Source organism: Megascapheus bottae, chromosome 7 (genome assembly GCF_031878675.1).
Source record: "Megascapheus bottae isolate mThoBot1 chromosome 7, mThoBot2.hap1, whole genome shotgun sequence".
In the NCBI taxonomy this organism is placed as follows: Eukaryota; Metazoa; Chordata; class Mammalia; order Rodentia; family Geomyidae; genus Megascapheus; species Megascapheus bottae.
Window position 1 is genome coordinate 42,059,385 of NC_143515.1, and position 26,447 is coordinate 42,085,831.

Sequence of the window (26,447 nt, forward strand, 5' to 3'; positions counted from 1 at the left end):
CAGATTTTTCCTGCCTGGGCTACAATCCTCAGATTCTAGCCTCTTAAGTAGCCAGGATGTGAGCCACTGGTGTGAGCTACTGATGCCTGGTTTAATATAGAATTTTGTGTATTCCCAAAAGAGGTTGAAGTATATGGTTTATGAAATCTTGCTTTTATTTTTTTGTTGTTGTGTGTGAGTGATTTCTGGACCCTGATCTTTTATCCTCAAGGTTAGTGCTCTATCACTTGAGCCACAACTCCACTTCCAGCTTTTTGGTGATAGTTGGAAATAAGAGTCTCATGAACTTTTCCTGCCTGGGCTGCAGTCCTCAGAGCTCAGTCTTCTGAATAGTTGGGATTAGTGCCCAGTGAAAATCAGCTTTTCTGAGGTATAGGAATATTTATTGTAGAGGTGTGTGTATGTGTGTGTGTGTGTGTGTGTTGGGCCCTGGGGCTTGAACTTGAGGCCTGGGCACTCCACCACTTAAGTTGCAATTCCTCTCTGGTTTTTTGATGGTTAATTGGAAATAAGAGTCGTATAGACTTTCCTGCCCAGCTTGACTTCAAACCATGATCTTCAGGTCTCCTCCTCTTGAGTATCTAGGATTATAGGTGTGAGCTACGTGTGCCCAGCTCATTGTAATGATGTATATGGTGTGCACGTGTGTGTGTGTGTGTGTGTGTGTGTGTGTGTGTGTGTGTGTGTGGCAGTTCTGGTGCTTGAACTCTGGGGGCTGGGTTCTGTCCCTCAGCATTTGTGCTCAAGACTTGTGCTCTGCCATTTGAGCCATAGCTGCACTTCGAACTTTTTGTGGTTAATTGGATATTAGACTCCATGGGCTTTTTGCTGGTTTTGTACCACGATCCTCAAATTGAAGGAGTAGCCTGTTCTCAGCTAACAATTTTTAGTACTAGAAAAAGTTTCTTTAGCTTTTCTGACAATTTTTATAGTTAATATATATCTGTGAAATATGATTAAACAAGCAACATTTTTCTAAAGCATATATTCATAAAAATGACCAAGAGAAGTATGCTAAATTATTAATTGTTTTACCTAGGTTGAGTGGGATTGAAAACTCATTTGATTTGATTTGACTATTTTATAATTTGGAGGAATTTTTTTAAGTAAAAAATATTTATATATATATATATATATATTTTTTTTTTTAAAGTAGCGCAGTCCTGGGCTTGAACTCAGGGCCTGAGTGCTGTCCTTGAGCTTTCTCAAGGCTAGAGCTCTACCACTTGAGCCTCAGCACCACTTCCAGCTTTTTTCTATGTATGTGGTACCAAGGAATCGAACCTGGGTTCGATTCTAGGCAAGCTAGTGCACACTAGGCAAGTGCATGCTAGGCAAGCACTCTACCACTAGGCCAAACTCCTGGCCCCATTAAAATGTGTTTTTTAAAGGTTGAACACTTAAAAAATAAACCTCATACAGTTTTAAAGGATGTGAATATAATGTTTTGCCTTATTCCAGTCATAGTAGTAATAGAACAGTTTGTTCTTGAAAGTTACCTCTTCCCACGTCCCCTAATTTACATACACCTTCATAGCTAATTTATGTCTTGGTTCGAGAATCATACAAATTTTTAAAAGTTTTATTTTGAAAGTTGTGTGGTAGTATCACTTAGTGACAGAGTTTTAGAAATTAAAAAACACACCAAATTTCCTTTACCACTGCCCTGTGAACAAGCTGGCTTGAGAGCTGTAGTATTTCTAGTTTTCCTCATCATTTTTCTGAGCCAATCCTTGAGAGTTGATTTCTGTTTCCATTCATAAATTGTTGGAGTTGGTTTCCTTTTGCTCATTTAAAAAATGTCTTTCTAATTTTTAGAGCATGTTTGAAGTGAGTGTGGTCTTTGCTCACCCAGAAACAGTCGAGGACTGCCACTTCCTGTAAGTTGCCACATAAACATCACTGTCAGTTATGTAAAATTGTTAATGCTTTCGGTTTTCATGAAAATAGTATTATTTCTCTTTCTAATGAGTGTTTTCCAGAACTCATCATGTCTTACTAGGTGTAGAATGTGCCCTCTTACAGAGGCTCCTCAGGCAGACCAATACGGCTCACGTGGCTGACTGTGCAGCCATGTTGAGGAAAGTATATTTGAATTATATTCATCCCCAAATAAACTCATTAACATTTTATAATGCTTGAATTTTATTTTAGTGGTGCAGTTTGCCCAGATTGTTTCAAGCCAGCCAAAAACAAACAGGTAAGATTTTTAAAATTATCTTTAAAGTAGTTGTATATGAGTTCCCATTCAACAAAGCAGTTTCTGAATATAGTGCATCTTGATGTCACCCTTTTAAATATTCTCTCCCATCCTTTCTACCACACCCCTTCAGGTAAGAAGTTTTACATCTTAGTTCTTTGAGTGAATTTTTTCTGAGCCTAGTATTCAAATGAATAATAAAGAAATATGCACTTAAATGTGGCAAGTTGATTATACCAAGAATCAGTCTTCAAATATGCTCATTTGCAGTGTTTCTTTTTTTAATTTTTGGTTAGTGATGGGGCTTGAACTCTGAGCCTGGGTACTTGTCCCTGAGCTCTTCAGTTGAAGGCTGTTGTTCTACCACTTGAACCACAGCACCACTTCCAGTTTTCTGGTGGCTAACTGAAGATAAGAGTCTCAGGGACTTTTTGTGCCCGGGCTGGCTTTGAACTATAATCCTCAGATCTCAGTCCCCTAAATAGCTAGGATTACATGCCCGAGCCACCAGCATCGAGCTGCTATATTTCTTTTCTTTTTTTTTTTTTTTCCAGTTGTGGAGTTGAGCTCTGGGCCTGGGCACTGTCCCTGAGCTCTTTAGCTCAAGGCTACCTCCCTACCCCTGGATCCACAGCCCCACTTCTGATTTTCTGGTAGTTAATTGGAAATAAGTCTTTAGTACTCAGGGCTGGCTTTGAACCATGATTCTCAGATTTCAGCCTCCTGAGTAACTAGGATTACAGGTGGGACCCACTGCACTCAGCACCTGCTAAATTTCTTTTTATGTTTTCAACTCTCAGCATCTTGGCCTCTGGGTAGAAGTCCTAGTATGTAAATTTTCTTGTGTTGTGTCAATATCTGGATTGTTCCTTCCTCTGGTTTATAAAGTTTAGAACCAGAGTTTTAGCCATTTGGGAAAGTCAACTTATAGTATTAGGCAGAAGTTCATATATGTATATATATATATGTGTGTACATATATACATATATATATTCATTCACATACATGTATATGTGTGAATGTATATGCACATATGTGTGAAAATACATATATGTCTGTATGTATATATTCCAGAAATTGGTGTTTTAAAAACATAATCCAAAATAAGTTATTTAATTTAGGATGATCCTGAGTTAGTACAGGTTGAATATCTTTTATTTAAAATGATTGGACCAGAAATGTTATGTTTTGTATTTTGGAATTACTTACGCAGATTTTACTGGCTGAGTATCCAAAAATCCAGAGTTTGGATTTTTAGATTAAGGGGTATTTTACCTATACATCTATTTAGGTTACATTAGTAAAAATGTTCTTTTATTCATATTCTTTTCTGCCTAATGTTAGCTGGCTTCCCGTGTTAATGAACAGATTTGTTAGTATGTACTGTGTGTGTGTGTGTGTGTGTGTGTGTGTGTGTGTGTGACTGTGACTGTGTAGGTGTCAATGTCAGTATCTGTATCTGTATCTTTTGTGCCTGTGTGCCTGTGTGTCTCTGTACTGGGGCTTGAACTCAGAGCCACCAGCTCTACTTCGCTTTTTTTTTTGCTTACAGTTTGTGCTCTACTAGTGAGTCAAAACTCCACTTGCAGCCTTTCGCGAGTTAATTGGAGATAAGAACTTGCCTCCTTGGGCTGACTCAGAATCACAAGCTTCAGATCTTAGCCTCCTGAGTAGCTAGGATTATGAGTAGGATCCACTGGGGGCCTGGCCTTCCCTGCACCTTCTTATCGTAGCATATTTGTTTAGCAACCTAAGGTTAATGGTTGAAGTTGCTCTAGCAAGGAAGCAATAAGTCCAAGGGCTCTCATTGTCCCAGTCCTTGCCCTTCAGCCTTTGAGAATGAAAAGATTAGACATCTTAGTACAACTGTATCTCTTTGCTTTGCCACAGTAGTTGGGAAGCTCTATGGACTTGTAAAACACGTTTATATTGAAGATGTATTTTTATTTTTTGTTACATTTACTTAACAGTGCCAATATCAGAGAAGGAAAACATTTTCAAAGCATATTAGACACTATTACTATTTGGCAGTGAGAGATGTAGATCTTCAAGTACGCATTATAAATAGAATGGCCTTTTGAGATTATTTTAGTCCTAATAATTCATGTAATCAAACAGGTACCTAATTTTCACTTTTGACCACATGTTAGAACCCCCTAGAGTAGCCCTAGAATATGATTTTTTGTTTTGTTTTGTTTTTGTCAGTGTTGGGGCTTGAACTCTGGGTGTCGGCTCTGTTCCTGAGCTCTTCAGCTCAAAGCTAGCCCTCTACCACTTGATCCACAGTGCCACTTCCAACCCTAGAATATGTTTTATATCTATATTATATACTATAATAATTATATATCATATTATAACATTAAGTAACAGATTAATGATAAATGTGCTTTGGGTGTACACCCTTTCAGTCACACATAGTTTCTTGAAGAAGAAATAGCTGTGATTTATCATCATGAGCATTCATAGACTAGTTATAAATTATCTATGCTGTACTTCGTGGCTTTGTCTTTTTTTTTAAAGAATTTATTAATGTTGATTTTTACATCATATTTTTTTTGCCAGTCTTGGGGCTTGAACTCAGGTACTGTCCTTGGGCAATTGTTACTCAAGGCTAGCACTTTGCCACTTGAGTCACAGTGCCACTTCTGGCTTTTTCTGTGTATGTGGTATGAGGAATTGAACCCAGGTCTTTGTGCATGCGAGGTGAGCACTCTACCACTAGACCACGCTTCTGGCTCTTGTGGCTTTAAAAAATTTTTTTTTTTTTAGTTCTGGTCTTGGGACAAAAACCAAAACTGAGTAGGACATTGTTGTAATGTCTTTGTTTTCAGCTTACTTCATTTAGACTGTTGAATGACATTGAGTGGCTAGGTGTCAGAGCAGGCTAATTTCCTCTCCTATGTCCCCTTCTCTGGTAGCCAACTCCTAAGCCTCTGGTAGCAGGAAGAAAAGTGGCTGGTTCAGTTTAAATTCTTGTTAAGGTCTAAGGAAAAATTTAAAACACATTTCCTACAATGCCATCATTTTCATAGGTGAAGGTTGGATTTTGAGAGGAATGGACCGATCAGTAAATGTTTGGCTCCATGTGCCTAGTGTTGTGATCATAGATCACTGAAGAGAAGTGGTAGAGTGCTGGAGTGCTAGATTATGTATTGGACTGGCATGATAAGCTGTTAAGCTTTACTTATTTTCTTGAGACTTAAGCATTTGTTACTTCCAGGTCTATAAATGATATAATTTCTTCAGTCATGTTCTGTGTACTCAGTTCTGATGTCTTTTGTTCAGGTGCTAAAATGTCTTTTTTCCCCCCTTTTACCCAATATAGTCAGTGTTCACTAGAATGGCAGTTATGAAAGCTTTGAGTAAGATAACAGAAGAAGATTTCCGAAAGTAAGTAAAAAGGAGGCATCATGGTATTTGGGAATAGAGGAAATGTTAGAGATAATTTCAGTTGTGTCTAATCATCTTTCTATTACCAGTCCTTTGTGAAGTACCTGGCATGTCATGATGTTCAACATATGTGTGTCAAATTAATATTTGAATTATGAATCAAGTCCAACTTCCTTATATTTTAGAAGAGCATATTGATATCCAGAGAGGGAGTTGATTTGCCTAAGTTTTTAACTAGGTAAGAGGGTTTAGGCTTCTGGTCAAGTGCTATTCCCGCAACATTTGTAATCCTGTATTTCCATCCTCGGAGGAAGGACAAGGTGGCCCTGGAATGTCTTTATGTATAAGGGACTAGCATTGCCTAGTCATGAGGAGACCTGGCTCTGGGTCCACTATTATGCGCTTGAAATTGTGGGCATCAGTGTTTTCTTTGAAAACATAAATGGTTAGAAATAGAAGTACCTTAATAATTTCCTTTTTTTTTTTTTTTGACAGCTCTAGTGCTTGAACTCAGGGCCTGAGCACTGTTCTGAGACTTTCTCAAGCTAGAGCTCTACTACCTGAGCCACAGCACCACTTCTAGTTTTTTTAATGTATGTAGTACCAAGGAACCCCAGCCTTCGTGTTTGCTAGGCAAGCACTCTACCATTAGACCAAACTCCTGGCCCTATTTTAAGATTTTTAAGATAAAACATTTCTGTTGTTATTGTTCCAGATCTTGTGTAAATCTCAAGCAATGTTGTTAGGATGCTTTTATGGACTAAAAGTATCTCTCTTACAATGGAAATAGTTTCATTAAATCTCAGGGATAAAAAGACAGTTACTTTATACAAGCATCTGCAAGTTCCTGAGTTTCTAAATGAAACTCTTTTTTAAAGCATCTTGGAAAGCCAAAGGAAAAATTTCAAGCCATACTTTTGGCATTTAATATATATTTCCTCATTTATGAGTAGACTATGATTCCTGGAAATTCCTAGATGATGGATAGTTGATAATGTTCTTTCCTGCCTTTCCTATATGAGGTTGAAGTTACTTAACTAAGAGGATAGTGTCAACAACTTTCTTACTTTTTTTTTTTGACTCTGTGGCCTAATTCCCAACCTAGCTGGGATGAGAAGGAAGAAAAGGGAAAATGGGTAGAGCTCCCTCCCCACAGGCAGGCTGCACCCCACTAACTTACTGTGTACTAGCTCTACCCAAGTGAGAATCAAGTAAGCAGGCAGCAAGGGGTCAGGAAGAACAAAATGGAGGGACTCCACTTCCTAATACAAATCTGAGGGTTACTGGAAATTATCATCTGGGAAGACAAGGCACCTGATTTACTCAGTGCTACCTACTTCAGTGTTAAAAGTGGTACCTTAGAGGCCCAAAAGACCCTGTTGTTCCAAAACCAAAAGGAGAGACTGGAATTCTGTGTGTATCTCAGATGATTCTGTTTTATCTTACTTTACTGATTCAGTTACCATGTCTACAAAGTAGGACCCATAAAATTTATTTTGTTTTGCAGGCAGTTTCCTTGTCCACCAGACCCACCAAAGACTATATGCACTGTTCTGGACATTGAATGTGCTCATGGTGCTGTTTTCATAGCTGGTAAAATAGTCTAAACTCTGCATTCCCTGTCATCCTGGTGTCCTTTCTGAAGCATCTCAATTTGCTTACCTTCTGCTTTTCTCTTACTGTGGGTGTTTTGTTTTGTTTTTGTTTTTGTTTTATTTTATGTTCTTTGGTTTGAAGCTAGCCTGGGCAGACCAATCAGAGAGACTTTTTTTTTTTTTTTTTTTTTGCCAGTCTGGGCTTGAGCTCAGGGCCTGAGCACTGTCCTTGGACTTTCTCAAGGCTAGAGCTCTACCACTTGAGCCTCAGCACCACTTCTGGCTTTTTTCTATGTATGTGGTACCGAGGAATCGAACCCAGGTCTTCATGCATGTGAGGCAAGCACTTTAACCACTAGGCCAAACTCCCGGCCCCCAGAGAGACTTTTATGTTCAATTATCTAGCAAAAAGGCAAAAGTAGGGCTGGGAGTTTGGCCTAGTGGTTAAAATGCTTGCCTAGCATGCATGAAGACCCGGGTTCAATTCCCTGGTACCACGTATATAGAAAAAAGCCAGAAGTGGTGCTGAGGCTCAAGTGTTGGAGCTCTAGCCTTGAGAAAGTCCAAGGCCAGTGCTCAGGCCCTGAGTCCACGCCCAGGACTGGCAAAAAAAAAAAAAAAAAGGCAAAAGTAGAGGCCTGGCTCAAGTAGTAAGAGTGCCAGTCGTGAGTGAAAGAACTGAGTGAGAACTCAAGACCTTGAATTCAAGCCCTAGTCCACACATACACACACTCATACACACACACACAAAAAAAAAACAAAAACACAATGAAAAATAGCTCTTTGAAAGATCTGTTATTTGAAATGTCATGCCATAAAGTATTTTTTGTGCTGAATGCCAGTAGCTCACATGTGTAATTCTAGCTACTTAGGAAACTGAGATCTGAGGTTTGTGGTTCAAAGCCAGCCCAGACAGAAAAATCCGTTAGACTCTTATCTCCAATTAACTACCAGAAAAAGCCAGAAATGGAGTTGTGGTTCATGTGGCAGAGCTCTAGCCTTGAGCACAAAAACCTATATTTTTATAATTTCCTAAATGACTAACCATTTAACTTACACCTGAAAAACTTGTTGTATTAACTTTCCCAAGTGATAATACAGCACACAATTTTCAATTATTACTGTTACTTTATTTCTCTGTGATTGCCCCAGAACAGTGGCAGCTGCCTCCCTTGGTTTAGTTTTACCTATAAAACACTGAGTCATAGTTAGGATTTTTTTTTTAACTAGTAAAGGCTTCAAATTTTCCTATATTTGAATTTTTTCAATACATTATCTCTAATGACTATTATATTGAAAGTATGTATTGTTAACCATGTGTAAAGCAGTAGTTTAAAAAAATGATCCCTGGTATATTTCATAATACTATTCTATAATGTTCAGTAAGTTAATCAACTTATTAAATATATTGATTCCTTTTAATCATATTTTAATCATTTTAATTATTTTTAATCACATTTGATGTGCCATTCACATTTCATCTTTAGCCATCTATTGTTTTTTATTTAATTATTTGCATGCCTGGGTGCTGGTTCCCCAAGTTATATTATGAATTAGTTTATATCATAGCACCTAGAACTTCGGGCTTACTAAACAGTTGCTTCTCCTTTTGCCTGTTTTGTTCACCATGCCATACCATTCCATCCAAGAAAATCTCTAATTTTCTTTGGCAGGGAGATATAATAAATACTCAAGGAATCTACCACAAACTCCTTGGATTATTGACGGAGAAAGGAAACTGGAATCTTCAGTGGAAGAATTAATTTCAGATCATTTGTTGACAGTGTTCAAAGCAGAGAGTAAGTGTGAAAATGTTCATATTTGAATATGTTGTCATTTGCTGGGGGCTTGGCTGAAGGTAGCAAATATAAAGGCCTGAGTTTGGTTGGCCTCTGTACTGCTAACAAAAATAAAATAATTTCATTTCATTCATGAGTACATTTTGGGGAGTAGCATGAATGATTTCTTTGTCAGGCATTATAAAGTCTGGGCCCCTTATCCCCTTTTGGTGAACTGGGATTCTTACATCCAGAACTCCTCTAGAAGGTCAGGGCTCGATTTTAGCCAAGGTGACCAAGGATATCTTTCTTTTCTGTTTTCTCATGGGAAACTCCTTTAAATTAATGTACTTAAACTCTGACCTTAACATGGCTCAGCCTCAGCCTCCTTGGGGGAATATGAGAAGTTAAAAGAACACTTCCACATCCAGTTCTTGTTTAGGTATAGACACGGGCAAAATGTCTGGCTTCCATCTAAATCTACAGTGCATTCGGGGTGAAATTCAGCCTTAGGGAAAAGAGATCAGCGGTGGCCATTTCACAAATATATCATGTTAGCATGTTGAGTTTTGATTTCCTGGGAATTGATGAGCCTGAGTTTTTGGGCTAAGTCAGGTTTAGTCAGGCTTGTTTCCCTTGCCTCAACAGGCCTGCCAGGTCAAAGGCAGTGTGCATTCTGTGATTTCACCTAGGATTACATAAAAGAGAGAGGAATGAGATTTCAGTCACAGGAAATCATGTTACATGTCAAGAGAAACTGCAAGTAATTAAGCAATGTCAGTTTTTTACTTTTTTGGAATCAGTCTCCTACCATAATTAGAAAACTTTTTCTCTCTCTCTTTCTTTCTTTCTTTCTTTCTTTCTTTCTTTCTTTCTTTCTTTCTTTCTTTCTTTCTTTCTTTCTTTCTTTCTTTCTGGTGGTGGTTCTTAGGCTTAAACTCATACTCTGTGTGTTGCCTCTAGACTTTTAGTGTGTTTGCTTTTTCCTCAGAGCTACTACTTTACCACATGAATCACAGCTATATTTCTGTTTTTTTGGTGGCTAATTAGAGATAAATGTCTTAGGACTTTTTCTATCAATGTTACCTTTAAATTGTGATCCTCAGATCTCAGCCTCCTTAGTTGCTAGGATTATAGGTATGAGCCATGAGCCATAGTGCCCTGCCAACAACTTCTTCTTCTCCTTCTTCTTCTTCTTCTCCTGCTCCTCCTCCTCCTGCTGCTGCTCCTCCTCCTCCTCCTCCTCCTCTTCCTCCTCCTCCTTCTCCTCCTCCTCCTCCTCCTTCTCCAGCTATTTATCTTTTTGTCTGGAAAAAAAAAAAACCTCAGGAGGATCATGCTATGATTAGGATGACAGAGGGTCCAGGGGAGGTCTGGCTGTCCTTTCCAGCTTATCAGGAGGAAAGAGAATCATCTCAAACCCTAGCACTTTTACTGCCTGTCAGTCTTTTTTTTTTTTTTTTTTTGGTCATGGGACTTGAACTCTGGGCCTGGGTGTGGTCCCTGAGCTCTTCTGCTTGAGGCTACTGCCTTACCCCTTGAGCCACAGTGCCACTTCCAGTTTCCTAGTGATTAATTGGAGGTAAGAATCTCACAGACTTTTAGACTGCCTTTGAACTGCAATCCTCAGATCCAATCCTCAGGTAGAAGTCTCCTCCTGAGTAGTTAGGATTATAGCTGTGATGTGAGCCACCGTGCCCTGCCTGCCTGTCAATCTTACAGACCTTAGAAAATCTCCCAAGATCTTTTTTGAAAAGGTCTTGTTAACTTAATGGAAAAGAAAGTAACTTACTAATCCAATATTTTCTAAAATTGTAGAAGCAAATAATTTGGACTAGTTCCATGAACTTTACCTACTTAACTGGTAGTACATACCCAGCTTCAGCAAAAGGATTGTGAGTTCAAGGCTAGTCTGGGAAAAGTTGAAGAAATTATGTCTTTAAGACAAATTATAAAAGAGTTTTTGGTGTGGTTCTAGTGGCAGAACTCTTAGCTAGCACGCCCAGGGCCCAATACCACCAAAACAAACAAAAAACCCAGAGTGTGTATACAATTATCTATCCCCCCTCTCTCTCTCTCTCTCTCTCTTTCTCTCTCTCTCTCTCTATCCATCTATCCATCCATCCATCCGATGTTTACAAACTGGGTCTTTTTGAGGCCACTATTCCCCCTCCTATGAAGACTCAAGAAATCTTCAGCTTTAACTGAGATCTCAGTGGCTGCTGGAAGATTCTGAAACGACTGTGCATTTCTCTCTCTCTCTTGCAGTCTTTTTTTTTTTTTTTTTTTTTTTTTTTTTTGCCAGTGCTGGGGCTTAAACTCAGGGCTTGTCCTTGGACACTTTTTGCTCAAGGCTAGCCCTCTGCCACTTGAGCCAAAGCACCACTTCTGCCTCTTTCAAGTGTATGTGGTACTGAGGAACCCAGGGTTTCGTGCATGCTAGACAAGCACTCTACCACTAGGCTACACTCCCAGCCCATCTTGTGATCTTTTATGAAAGTGATTTGTTTTCATCTTCTATGGAGGGAGAAATATTATCTCCAGACTAAAAATAGATTGTACATTTGATATGTGTACTGAAGAAATTGAATAAGGACAACTTGAGAGAAAGCAGACCTGAGCCTCTTGGCTCACTGGCTCCTTGTCAGGGAATAAAACCTTGTTTGATCGCTGATTATGAGCATCAATTTAGGACATATTCCAGTAGCTCATGCTGTAACCCTAGCTACATGGGAGGTAGAGATCTGAGGACAATGGTTTGAAGCCAACTTAGGCAAAAAAAAAAGTTTGTGAGACCTTGTCAGCCAGTACCTGGGCACAGTGGTGCACAAAACTAAACTTTGACTACCCAGAAAGTGGAGATCACAAGTATAGCCACCTTCTGGGCCAGCCTAGCCGAAAAGTCCACAAGTCCCCTCTCAACAGAAAAATCTGTTGTGGTAGTAGTAGTATAATAGTAGTATACATCATTCAGCCTCTAAGGGCCTGTTTTGAATTTTCTACATAATTGCAGCTATCCTTCCCTCATGCCACTTTGTGAATCTGTTGACTTTGACTAGAGGCTTCTGATATTATTGTGGGTTTCCTCCTAATGTGACACTCGTATGGAAACACAGTGGAGGATCTTTGGGACTGAGTGGCCTCCAGAGGCCTCCTTCCTCCAAGACCTAGGTTCTCTACCTGGAGAACCATGTGGCCTGTCCTCTGGTGTGAATACAACACACCAGCTCTAGGTTAGTCTCTCCTCTATGTGAGACACAGCTTTGGGTCCTATGAGGGGCCTACTTCCCTGGGAACAGCATGACAGACAATAGCCTGTGTTTCTAACAAGGTTTGGTTTGATTTTTTCCTGACAGTACTGAGGTTTGAACTTGGCAAGGCAGGTGCTCTACACTTGAGCCACACCTTCAGTCCTTTAAGTTTTGGTTATTTTTGAGTTAGGATCTCACTTTCTTCCAGACTGCCTTAGCCGTGATTCCCATAGTTACACCTTCTTAAGTAGCTCGGTTGAGAGTCATGCACTAGCACATGTGGCTTGAGCTTCTTAGGTGTGGGATCTCATGAATGTGCTAGCCTCAAATCATGATCTTCCTTCATGGTTAGAGTTACAGGCTTGAGCCAGTACATTTAAGCTTAATTCTTACATTTATAATTTTTTTTTAGTTTGTTTCTTATTTTTGGTGGTCTTGGGGGTTTGAACTCTGAGCCCTGTGCTTGCTAGGCAGGCACTCTACCTCTTGAACCACATACCTTGCCCCTTCTTTGTCCCACACCTTATGTTTTATGGAAGAAAAGAAAGAAAGATGTACCCAGACGCAGGCTCACACTTGTAATCCTTACTACTCAGGAGGATGAGATCTGAGGATCAAGGTTCAAATCCAGCTGGGCACTAAAGAACTGAGACTCTTATCTCCAGTTAACCTCTAGAAAATGGGAAGTGGGGCTGTGGCTCAGGGTAGGGCAATAGCCTTGAGCTTAAGAGCTCAAGGACAGTGCCCAGGCTGACTTCAAGCCCCATCACACGCGCACATGCACACAGATGATAGATTTCTTTTTCCTTTATGATAAACGAATGGCCAGGGAGGGTGAGCATCCTCCAGACTGGCTTTGGTTTTCCATGGATTGGTGGCATGGGATGACAGCTAAGGTTTGGTGTTAACATCAGAATTACCTAGCGCTGCTGCTTGATTGAGTGATCCTGTGAAAATTATGTAGCTTTCTGCAGCATGGTGTTGTTTTATGTACTTCATAAAGTTAGAATAAAAATTAAATAATACACGTATAATTTGTGATGTGTGCGCGTGTACGTGCGTGGATGCACACACTCAAACACATATGGGCCCTTAGTTGTTATATTTAGCAGAGACTAAGATGAGAAGTGGGCTAATTATTCCTTGGGTTTCTGTTAGGACCTTATCTTCGGTTTTGGCCAGAAGTTAGAAACAAATATCTCAGGGATATTATGCCTCTGATTCTTTTTTCCTCCCTTCATCTACTTCCCAAAGGTTTTAATTTCTCATCCTCTGGAAGAGAAGATGTAGATGTGAGAACATTAGGAAATGGTAAGATGAATATCAGCATCACTTGCCTAGAACTAGCTTTCTTATTTCCACCCATTCTAGCCCACAGGCTTAACTATAGTCACAGTGTGGGCAGGGCCCAGAACTTACCCAAAAGAGAAGTCCTGTGGATTATGGAGCTTTTTTGTAAATTATATGATTCATATCTGACCAAGAGACAGTTGTTCAGAAGCATCCTTATTGCACATCTCTGTAGGTTGTAATGGCCTTTTATGTGCATTCTCCCCAAAGTTTGATTACTAATTATTTAATAATATTTCAGAAGTACCAGTGATTTTCAAAATGTACTTGTTTACTTAAAAATGATTTTCCCCTCTTAGCTCTTATTCCTCTCATTTTATCTCTTGAATTGTAAGAAGGATGAGAAGAATTGTTCCTGGCTATTTGACATCTGTAGTCCATCCCTCTCGTGGAATCAGTTTTTCCATTAGATTAGATTAGGCTGGGGAATAGCTTTCAGCTTGGTATACCTGGGCATTGCTGCCTGTGACAACCTTACACTGGTGTAGCCAACTTAATTAGTCATTGGATTTTATTTTATAATTAACATAGGCTTGTTCATGGACCTTTGGGAAAGCAGTCATTTTCACTTACTGCCTTTCTGGGGTTTCATAGTCCTCCAAAAGCCCCTTGATTCTTTCACACATTCTTCCCTCCCTCAGATGTAGTCATGTTGCTAAGCTTTCAGAACTCTAGAGCTCAGCCTGTTTTTCACACCTCTTAACCCTCTGGCCTTAGCCCAAATGTTAACTCCATTGACACGTTTCTGTTTCACGACGGGTGTGTGCTGCCAGGAAGGCCCTTTGCAATTGAGCTGGTGAATCCTCATAGAGTACATTTCGCTTCACAAGAAATTAAGGAGCTTCAGCAGGTAAACCACTTCATGACGTGGAAATCCTCATGTTCAGCACCTTTGTAACCAAACTAGTACTGCTAATTGTCTTTTTCTTTTTCTGCTACTACAGAAAATTAATAAGTCATCTGACAAAATCCAAGTACGTGACTTGCAGCTTGTTACAAGGTAAGGGCAGGCTCATGAAGGCAATTTCAACAGGGAAATTTTAGTTGTAGATGATCTCTCTGGTAAGGAAATCATATCCAGATGTGAAGAACTCCCTTAGCACTCCAGTTAAAAATGAGGGAGACAGTGAGACATTTCTCCAGGAAGGATATATGAATAGTCAACAAATACCATAGAAAATACTTTACACGATCAGTCATTAGGGCAATGTATATAAAAACCACAGAAATCCCACCTCACACCCACTAGGAATGGTTATTATGAAAAATCCAGTAAATAACAAGTATTGGTGGAGAAGCTGCAGCGTACACTGCTGTTGGGATCTAAGTGTGGCCACTTTGCAAAGTACTCTGGGTTTCTCAAAAGATTAAACATAGAGTTACCATATGCAATAAAATATACATGCTACAATATGGGGGAATCTTATATGTATTCAGAAGTTAAAGAAGCCAGGCACCAAGTACCGCATCCTGTATAACTGCATTTGATGTAAGGTGTTCAGAATAGGAAACTTGTAGAGATAGAAAGTCAATCTGTTGTTGTCTGTACGCTGGGGAAAGGAGGAATCAGAAGTGACCACTAATGGAGATGAAATTTCTTTCTGGGGTGGTGAATCTATTGTAAGATTAGATTGTGGTGAGAGCCACACAACTCTGAAAACATACTTAAATCACTGAGTTGTGTAGATAAAATAGAGGGATTATGTGTAAGTTATTTTCCAATAGAGACATTTTTAAAGAGAAATTTGGGGTGAAGCTTGTATGTATTTTGTGTGTTCAGACTCCCTTTTGTTATTTTTGGTTAGAGAGGCAATAGGACATATGAAAGAAGGTGAAGAAGAAAAGACCAAGACCTATAGCGCTCTAATATGGACAAATAGCCCAATACAGAAGAAAGACATCGAATTCCTAAATGATATCAAGGTAGTATTAGTGCATTTATTCTTGAATTTTATTGTTCTCCTGCCTAAGAGTCCATTGTCTTCTAGTTTATTAATAGCAAGTTATAGAGCATGAGCTTTGGGGACTGTGAGGTCTGGATTGAAATCCTGGCTTTGTCATTCGCATTTGAATGACTGAGCATTTCATTAATTTCATTACCATTGATTAAGACTCTTGACTCTGAAGAAAGAAGGTCTGAGTGCAAATTCTGGATCTGCTTTTCTTACTTTTGTGACTTTGGACAAGTTACTTGGCCTCTTTATACTTAAGTTTCTTCATCTATAAGGTCAGTTAAGAGAAATAAATGAGTTAAATCACACAAAACATGTAGAGTGCTATCAGATACATAAAAAATAAACATGAAATAAAATTTATGTAGTAGAATCAATGCTCAGATTAAGTAACTGAATAAATGTGATGCATGTGAAACACATACATGACGTGCTACTGATACAGAGTAGAGCCCTTCTTATGCCAGGGGCGTTTGGATGGTGTTTATTTTAAGCTAAAAAGGGGGTTCAGTTTAAAATGTCCATTCATGTGTACAATGCATCTTGGTCGATGTCATCCTTCCATAATTCTCCCATTAATCCTATCTTCGTTTGACTCAAGTCTCCTACTCCTATTTTCACATATGTACATTGAGTATTATTATTGGATTGTCCTACCATTCTACTCTCCTTTGATCCATCCCTTTCTTCTTGGTACCTACCCACCTCAGACAAGACATGCTTTAGCTTCTTGGTATTTATTTTGCTAGACTAGTGATTGATCAAAGAGGTTACACAATGGAAACTTACCATGTACCATAGCTGGTTGGATGTTATATACACTTACTAATATAGGCAGAGGCCATTGCCAGCCAATGACAGGTATATAAAAAGCAGTGTTTCCCTATCATGTCCCAAATGGTTTAGTTGGGCTTCCTTGAGAAAGGGTCTGTGTTTTGCTGAGAGAATTTTTATAGTTACAGATTAAGTAAGCTGATGTTACTTGTTAATTTCTACTAATGTTTTTAATTTTCAAGCATTCCTTGTCAGAGCTTGCTCTTTATTTCTTGTGGGAGAAGCTAATTTGAGACCAGACTGAAAGCTGTCTTTTTTTTTTAACCAGTGTTTCAGGGCACTCATTGTAATGTAAATTAAGAAAAGAGTTGTTTCAGTAAGAGATTGCAGAGAGTTTAAAGTTCTTATGGGCACCCTTTTTGGTTATGCATTTGTTTGTTTGTTTTGCCAGTCCTGGGGCTTGAACTCAGGGGCTGGGCACTGTCACTGAGCTTTTCTTGCTCAAGTCTAGCACTCTACCACTTGAGCTACTTCCTGCTTCTTCTGTTTATATGATGCAGAGGAATTAAACCCAGGGCTTCATTCATGCTAGGCAAACACTCTACCACTAAGCCACATTCTCAGTCCTGCATATTTGTTTTTGAAACTTAAAATGAGTTGATCTTTTACAGTATTAACCTGTATTTCTTCATTTAAATCTAGAAGCTGAAATGAAAATTTCATGATTTGAACTGTGAGAAAAATAAGTTTCTATCTTTAAAATGTCAGGCCAAAAGTCAATGATACATTGTTTGTAGATACATAACAAAGATGAAAACAATTTTGAACATGTACGCTCCCACCTGCACAGGTGGTGTATCTCTGTACCCTGCCATTTCTCACCTGGGGTGAAATCCTTATGTGAGATCACCATAGAGTCAGAAAAGAAGGGGAGCAAATCATGCTGTAGAAAGAAGAAAGATGCCAAGGTAGAACTACAAGGTCCTAACCACCTTTTTAAATATTAGAGCAGAAGAGGCCTTCAGGGTTATTTTCAAGTTGTGTGTGTGTGTGGGGGTCTATTGCTGGGGCTTGAACTCAGGGCCTCAGTGCTGTCCCTGAGCTTTTTTTGAAGCTGGCACTTTACCACTTGAGCTCCACTCCTGGCTTTTTTGGTGGTTAATTGGAGATAAGAGTCTTACAGACTTTCCTGCCCAGGCTGATGTTGAACCACTGTCCTCAGATCTCAACCTCTTGAGTAACTAGGATTATAAGCATGAGTCACTGGTGCCAGGCCCAAGTTCTTCTTTTATTATTTTTCTAAATTTATTAATTTTTAAATTTTATTATTGGGGCAATCGATGTAAAGCGGGGTTGCAGTTAACATTCATCAGGTAGTGGATATATTACTTCTTGAACATTGTTACCCTTTCCTATGTTTTTTCCTCACTTTCCCACCCCATACCCTCTCCCACACATCTTGTTTTTCCTTTACTCTCCCTTTTTCAAATATACAAACTTATATACAATATACCAAGTACCAAAGTCAGAAACAGTTACAACATGAGATTAGCCATAAGGAGAACAGAAGAGAAAAGAAATAGCTTCACATAGTACATTAGGAACAACAATCATAAAGAGAAACCTCTTGTTTCCATATCCTGGGGTTCATTTCATTTAGCCTCATCCTATATGACCATATGTACATAGCTTTTGAGCTTTTATGACCCTCTGTTAGGAGAATCCTAAATGTATACTAATTGTTACAAATGAGGGAAACCATGGAGCATCTGTTCCTTTGGGTCTGGCATACTTCACTTAATTTGATTTTTTCCAAGTCTTTCCATTTCCTTACAAATGAGGCGATGTCATTCTTTCTGATGGCAGCATAGAATTCCATGGTATAAATACACCACATCTTCATGAACCAATCATCTGGGCATCTGGGTTGGTTCCATATCTTAGCTATGGTGAATAGTACTGCAGTGAACATGCTTGTGCTGGTAGATTTAGCATGGCCTTGTTTCTGGATATTTGAGTAAATGCCCAGAAGTGGGATTGCTGGGTCATAGGGGAGCTCTATTGTTGAATCATTTGAGGAACCTCCATTCTGCTTTTCAGAGTAGTTGGACAAGTTTGCACTCCCATCAACAGTGCAGTAGCGATCCCTTCTGTCCACATCTCTGCCAGCATCTGTTATTAGATTTCTTGATAATGGCCATTCTAACTTGGGGGAGGTGGAATCTCAAAGTTTATTTATTTATTTATTTTTCTTTTCATACATTTTTTATTGTAATTAATACAAGGGTTACATTATATTCACCAGATAGAAGGTGCATTATTTCATATACATTGATACCCTTTCTCATCTTGGTCCCCATTTCCCTCCACCCACCCCCACCCCTACTCCTTATCTTGTTTTCCCCCCTTCCCTATCCAATTTCAAATAACCAAATATGCATTTATCCAATATATCAGATAACAACGTGAAATACTGTAACAATATGAGATAACCAAGGGACAGTAAAAGAGATGAGAGATAACGTAGTACATTAAGGACAACAATCACTCATTATATGGCTTTTTTTTTTATATCCTAGGGGTCCTTTCATTTAGTGTCATATTGTATGGCCTCATGTATCTAGGTTTTGCTCTATTGCAAATCTGTGCTAGGAGAGCCCAAGGTTTCTACTGATTATGACAAATGAGGGAAACCATTGAGCCTTTGTTCCTTTGAGTCTGGCTTACTTCACTTAACATGATTTTTGATGTCATTCTTTCTGACAGCAGCATAGAATTCCATTGTGTACAAATACCACATCTTGTTGATCCACTCATCAACTGAGGGACATCTAGGTTAGTTCCATATCTTTGCTATGGTAAATAGTGCTGCAGTGAACATCATTGTGCTAGTGGATTTAGTATGCCCTTGTTTCTGGACGGTTTGGGTAAATGCCTAGTAGTGGAATTGCTGGGTCATAGGGGAGCTCTATGTTTATAGTCTTCAAAGTTTATTTTGATTTACATTTCATTTATGGCCAGAGATGTTGAACATTTATTTCCAAGACCTTCTTTTAATAGTTTGGTTTGTAGGCCCAGAAAGTTAATAATTATGAAGTGTCTCCTTGAGACTAAGAGGATTCTAGCGTTCATTGTTTACTACCCTCACAGAGATAGTCTGAGTCCTCTGGAGAAAGCTCTGTAGTGAACGATGGGTGGAAATGGAGAGGCAAAACTCTTGACACTAGGGTTGCCATGTTCCCCATAGGACTTAAAGATTGACCAGAAAACACCTCTGCGGGTCCTCCACCGGAGGCCTTTAGCAGTGCGGACTCGTCTCATTCATTCCATGGAGGCACACTACGTGGATGAGCATCATTTTCGCCTCCACCTGAAGACTCAAGCTGGAACGTATCCTTTAACCTCTGCTCGCGGTACTCTGGAGAGGATTCTTACAGGAGTGCATATGCTGCCCCAGAAAACAGGTTCAGGCTGGTCTGGGGAGTGTTGGGAAAAGATATTAGCGAGGAATCCATTCTTTTTGTTTATTTGAGGTCTTTTTTCCTCCCATTTGTGTTTGCTAATGCTTCTATTTCAGTTAATCTGTGTCTTACATAATGTTTAGCACATTGATATATTCACAAAATACCTTTGGTTAATTCATTTTCCACCTGTACTTTTGCAATTTTTAAATTCTTTATTATTGTTTTAAAGGTATACAGAGAAATTACCCTTTCATAAGTCAGGTAATGAGTGAATTTCTTTTTGGACAATATCATCTCCTCCCTTTCTCTCTCCCAGTTTTTTCCTACTGTCCCCACCTACAGTTGTATATTTCTTTTCTTTTCTTTCTTTCTTTCTTTCTTTTTTTTTTTTTTGGTCCTGTCCTAGGGCCTGGGCACTGTCCTTGGGTTTTCTCAAGGCTAGCGCTCTATTGTATCTGGTTCTAAGGACCCAAACTGAGGGCTTCATACATGCTAGGCAAATTCCTAGCCCTGTATATTTCATTTTTAACATAATATCTAGTGAATACTGCTGCTGCATTTTTTCATATATTTTTATTGTAATTAATAGAAGGGTTACATTATATTTGCCAGATAGAAGGTGCATTACTTCACATACATTGGTACCCTTTCTCATGTCTTGGTCCCCATTTTTCTCCTATCACCCCCGCCCCTCATCTTGTTTTCTTCCCTTCCGGATCTGACTTCAAATAACCAAATATGCATATATACAGTATATCAGATAAACAGGTGAAATACTGTAACAATATGAGATAACCAAGGGATAGCAAAAGAGATGAGAGATAACGCAGTACATTAAGGACAACAATCACTCATTATATGGCTTTTTGTTTCTATATCCTGGAGGTCCTTTCATTTAGTGTCATACTAAGTCTTTCCATTTCCTTACAAATGGGGCGATGTCATTCTTTCTGACAGCAGCATAGAATTCCATTGTGTATAAATACCACATCTTGTTGATCCACTCATGAACTGAGGGGCATCTGGGTTGGTTCCATATCTTTGCTATGGTAAATAGTGCTGTAATGAACATTGTTGTGCTGGTGGATTTAGTATGTCCTTGTTTCTGGACAATTGGGTAAATGCCTAGTAGTGGAATTGCTGGGTCATAGAGGAGCTCTATGTTTAGTCTTTTGAGGAACTGCCATACTGCTTTCCATAGTGGTTGAATGTGTTTGCACTCCCACCAACAGTGTAGTAGTGATCCCTCCTGGCCACATCCCCTCCAGCATCTGTTATTAGATTTCTTGATCCTGGCATTCTAACTAGTGAGGTAGAGTTGTTTTGATATGCATTTCTTCATGTGTCTATCGGCCATTTTTGTTTCTTGTTCAGAGAAGACTCTCTTTAAGTCTTTGGCCCATCTTTTAATGGGATGGCTGTTTCTTTGGAGATTAGTTTTGGAGTGATTCAATTTTTTGAGTTGTTGATATATTTTAGATATGAGGCCTTTGTCCGTTGTATGGTTAGTGAAGACCTTCTCTCACTCTGTAGGCTTTCTAGAGTTAATTTGCTAGCTATGTTGCTGCTGCATTTTTTCATCCTTTGTCCCTCCATTCCTGTGCCCCCTACACAGTTTTTTCAGGAGTTTGAACTCAGGCTATTGCACTTGCTAAGCAGTCACTCTGCTGCTTGAACCAAATTCCTAACCCTCTGTCCTTACATATTTTATAAGTTATATATTTTCATGATAATATTTGGGCCCTTGTGGTATTTTAAGCATTTGAGCACAGGTGATAGGAAGGAATATACTACTTGATTTTAAAATTTGAGACAAGCCCATACTATGTAGCCAGAGTGAACTCTTGGCTCAGGTGATCTTCTGGGAATGCAAGTGAATGGCCCCACAGTTAATGTTTGCATAAGGATTTTTACTTTCAGAACAACAGAGAATATTCCTTAGCTATTTGCCTTGTGTAAAAACAACAAAACACTTATAAACTTGTCCTGTTGTGCCCATTTTCTTTTTTTTTTCTGTACTGTTATGGTGGCTTGAATTCAGTTTCACCCATGGCTGGTCCTTTTCCTTTTAAATCACACTTCCAGTTCTATTGTTGGTAATTGCAAATAAGAGTTTCTCAGATTTGAATGCCTAGGTTAGCTTTGAACCAGGATCCTCAGATCTCAGCCTCCTCAGTAATTAGGATTATAGTCGTGAGCCAATAGCACCTAGCCTGACATTGTACTGTCGAAGAGTTTAGATTGTGTAATAGTTAGAAAAATTTGAGATTCTGAGTCTCAATGTCCATATCCTATGGCTCATGCTTTTTTTTTTTTTGCCAGTCTTGGGCCTTGAACTCAGGGCCTGAGCACTCTCCTTGAGTTTTCTCAAAGCTACAGCTCTACCACTTGAACCACAGCACCACTTCCCACTTCTGGCTTTTTCTATGTATGTGGTACCAAGGAATCGAACCCGGATCTTCATACTTGCTAGGCAAGCACTCTACCACTAGGCCAAACTCCTGGCCCTCATGTTTTGTTTTTAACTGTGTATATGTATACACATATATACATACATATACATAAAAACATACGAATATGCATGTATGTATTTTTTTGTAGGGGAAGTCCTGGGGCTTGAACTCAGGGTCTGAAAACTGTCCTTGGACTTTCCTCAAAGCTAGCATTCTACCACTTGAGCCATAGCACCACTTCCAGCTTTTTTCTATGCATGTGATACCGAGGAATCAAACTTGGGTCTTCATGCATTATAGGTGAGCACTCTAGCACTAAGCCAAACTCCCAGCCCTATGTATGTGTATTTTTATATACACATGTATGTCACATGTATTATATATAAATACACACATATGGGGGCCGGGAGTTTGGCCTAGTGGTAGAGTGCTTGCCTAGCAAAAAAGCTGGAAGTGATGCTGTGGCTCAAGTGGTAGAGTACTAGCCTTGAGAAAGTTCAAAGACAGTGCTTAGGCCCTGAGTTCAAGGACCAGAACTGGCAAAAAGGAAAAAAAAATACACACATATGTATATTTGACCCAATAGTGTGAAGTGATAAAAAATGCCTTCTTATTGGTATAAGGACATATCCCAAAATTAATTATTCCCTTCTAAAATTAAAAACCTATGTAGAAAATACAAAGTTGTTGCTTTAAAAAAATGAACTTAGTTCTTTTGCTAGTTCTTTTGAACTAGGTTCAAGTTAGCAACCAACTGGAGCATAGGTCTAATTATAGCTATTGTGAAGGATCTTCAACAAATCTAAACTAATATTATCATTGTCCCTTCATCTAATTGCCTGCCCACTGGGTTATGGTATAAGAAAAGCCGTCATTAGTGTTCCTTTGTATATGACCCTGTGGAATCCTATCATCTGATAAGATGCCAATTGCCATTAATGAATAATGGGGCACAAAAGATGACAAAGTGGAAGTTGTGCCAAAGAAACTTGTCTTCTGTATTTAAAAACAAGCAAACAAACAAACAAAGAAAATGAGGGGTCCCAGAACCATGTCCTGGTGGTAGAGTACTTGCCTAACATGCATGAAGCCCTGGGGTTGATTTCTCAAAACCACATACACAGGGAAAAAAAATGAAGTGGTACTGTGCTCAAGTATTAGAGCTCGAGCCCAGGCCTCGAGTTCAAGCCTCAGGACTGGGGGAAAAAAAAAGCACTGAACTGTAATTTTTAGAATCCATACCCAAACTTGACATTTGATTCTTTTAATTTTAGTAGAAGTGGGGTTTGAACTCCGGTGTCATGTTGACTAGCCATGCATTCTACCACTTGAGCCATATCCTAGCCCTCAAAATTAATCTCATTTTGAGATGAACTATTTAAAAAAAAAAAAAAAGGAAAGCAAGGGCTTTTGCTAAGTTTAATGTAAACACAAGTCCCAGGAGTACGTTGACTACCGGCCTGAGAACCACTTGGTCACAGCTATTTTCTGAGACACATGCTTCTTCTAGTCAGAGCCCAGAAATAATCTCTTTTACAACTTTATTTCCCCTTTGTTTATTAATTCCCTTCCAATTTCATCCTCACTTTTTCCTTAAACAGACCTCAGCTACATTAAAGAGTTTGTGCATGGAGATTTTGGGAGAACCAAACCGAACATTGGCTCCCTGATGAATGTGACTGCAGACATTCTTGAGCTGGATGTGGAGGTAAATCCCTTTATTGTGTTGTGCACATATCAATTAAATTGAACCAGTTAGGTCTTTTGACGTTAAACCAAGTAGCACAACTTTCACATGTATTTGAAAAATGAGTAAAAAATATATGTATCTTGGGGCTGGGAGCGTGGTCTAGTAGTAGAGTGCTTGCCTAGCATGCACAACACCCTGGATTTGGTTCCTTGGTACCATACACACACAAAAAAGCCGAAAGTGGTGCTGTGGCTCAAGTGGTGGAGAAAATCCAAGGACAGTGCCCAGGTCCTGAATTCAAGCCCCAGGACTGGGAAAAAAAATAAAAGTTACTGTTGTATTTCAGGGAAGGACTGTCATCTGAATTTTTAGTTTAAATATGATATATATATATATATATTTTTTTTGGTCAGTTCATGGGGCTTGAATCTGGGCCTGGGCGCTGTCCCTGAGCATTTCAGCTCTAGACTACTGCCCAATCCCCTGAGCCATAGCCCCATTTCCCGTTTTCTAGTGATTAATTGGAGGTAAGAGTGTCACAGTCTTTAGTAGTGCCTAGGCTGGCTTTGAAATGTGATCCTCAGATTTAGCCTCCTTATTAGCTAGGATTACAGGCGGGAAGCCACCAGTCAAGCTTAAGGTATCTCATTATTATTGGTTTTGTTGTTGTTTTTTTTTTTTTTTTTGCCATCGTGGGGCTTGAACTCAGGGCCTAAGCATTGTCCCTGAGCTCTTTAGCTCAAGGCTAGTGATCTACTATTTTGAACCACAGCACCATTTCCAGTTTTCTAGTGGTTAATTGTAGATAACAGTCTCAAGGGCTTTCCTGACTAGACTGGCTTTGAACCATGATCCTCAGATCTCAGCCTCCTGAGTAGCCAGGATTACAGGCGTGAGCCACTGCACCCAATGTTGGTTTGATTTTGGAATCATCTCTGTATGTAACTCAGGCGGCCTTGAATTCACCATCCTTCTGCTTCAGTCTCTCAAATATTATAAGCATACATCACCACGTGTGACTAAGGTAACATTTATGATCCTTGTGGAATATATAGTAAATTTACTCATTGGTACCAGTTACCATCATTTGCTGATTTGCAAATTAAACTCATATTGAGCTCTTAGTCACAAAAGAAAATAAAAGTTTAACTGTTCTCCATGTCCTTTGGGACTGTAGAGGGTTCCTTTCTAAACCTATTTTATTAGAATTTTAGCCCCCATAAAGGTATGTTCATATATGTTTTAATGAATAAGGCCTTGTAGAGTTCTGAAAAGAATTCATGACTTAGAATGCAGAGACAGGATGGGTGGTACATGCTTATAATCCTATGTATTCAGAAGGCTTAGACTCAGAGGTTGCAGTTCAAAGCCATCCAGGGCAGAAAAATCTGGGAAACTTCATCTTCAAAATAACCTGCAAAAAGCCATGCTGGAGGCATGACTCCATGCTAGAGTGCTACCAAGCCAAGTGAGATTGTGAGGCTCTGAGTTTAAACGCTGGTACCATCAAAACAAAATAAAAGAATTTAAGGCAGCTTTCTCAGATACATGTATTTGGGACACAGGAAGGAAATGATGAGATAAGCTAATGGTTATTTCTTAAAGCAATCCTCAAGCAAGACTCAGGGTCTGGGGGCTGCTCTTTATCTTTTTTTTTTTTTTCTTTTTCCTCAAGACTAGTGCTCTACCATTTGGGCCACAGCGCCACTTCCAGCTTTTTTTTTTGTGGTTAGTTGGAGGTAAGTTTCACAGACTTTGCTGCCCAGTCTGGCTTCAAATAGTAATCTTCAGATCTCAGTTTCCTGAGTGTTAGGATTACAGATGTGAGTCACTAGCACCTGGCTTGATATATTTTTTTTCCCCAGTCCTGGGGCTTGAGCTTTTTCCACTTCTGGCCTTTTCTGTTTATATGAATCAAACCCAGGGCTTCATGCATGCTGGTCAAGCACTCTACCACTAAGCCACATTCCCAACCCACTGATTTTTTTATTTTTAAAGAACTTTCTCTTAAAATAGTTTTCTATTTTAAGACAAGATGTACCTTGACATTTGTGGAATGTGATTTATGTAGAGACAAAAGTAAAGTGCTTATTATTATTTTAAAGTTTTGTTCCAGAAGAGTAAAAGGAAAGTACATAGAGGTAGAGATGAATTGGGTTAAAAAATCGTGATGTGAAAAGATCCTGTTTTCAGTTCTATATCTTCTATATTCATTTGTTAAGCTATAAATAAGGCTATTGGTTTATAGATGCTTGAGTATAGCCCTGCAATGCTGTTCCAGTCAATAGTGACTTCATAAGACAGTGTCACCTAGAGATGTCATAGCTGTCTTAGTTTGAGTAAGTCCTCTGTTTATAGTGATGAAATCACTTAATATATTTCTCAGAAATGTAGCGTGATTGTTAAATGACACATGACTATATTTCTTAAATATAAAGCAGAAGGAAAATGATTAGAAGTTGCTAAGTCACATGAGGAAAAACTAATACAGTTATCTGAATTTGAATGCTTATAACTTCACCCATAAAGAACATTTTAAAATTTCAAAAT

At 39.1% G+C, this 26,447-nt stretch overlaps 1 protein-coding gene across 1 annotated transcript in view; it reads left to right on the forward strand.

Annotated features, from left to right (window-relative positions):
- Positions 1–26,447, forward strand: part of Pus10 (pseudouridine synthase 10) — a 62,577-nt gene that overhangs the window by 32,847 nt on the left and 3,283 nt on the right. Inside the window, exons 7-17 of the mRNA XM_090336868.1 lie at positions 1,819–1,880; positions 2,155–2,200; positions 5,526–5,590; positions 7,098–7,183; positions 8,859–8,984; positions 13,469–13,525; positions 14,338–14,414; positions 14,509–14,564; positions 15,370–15,487; positions 19,538–19,680; positions 23,816–23,915. Coding sequence (XP_090192994.1) covers positions 1,819–1,880; positions 2,155–2,200; positions 5,526–5,590; positions 7,098–7,183; positions 8,859–8,984; positions 13,469–13,525; positions 14,338–14,414; positions 14,509–14,564; positions 15,370–15,487; positions 19,538–19,680; positions 23,816–23,915 — 936 coding nt within the window. The remainder of the gene's footprint in view (positions 1–1,818; positions 1,881–2,154; positions 2,201–5,525; positions 5,591–7,097; positions 7,184–8,858; positions 8,985–13,468; positions 13,526–14,337; positions 14,415–14,508; positions 14,565–15,369; positions 15,488–19,537; positions 19,681–23,815; positions 23,916–26,447) is intronic.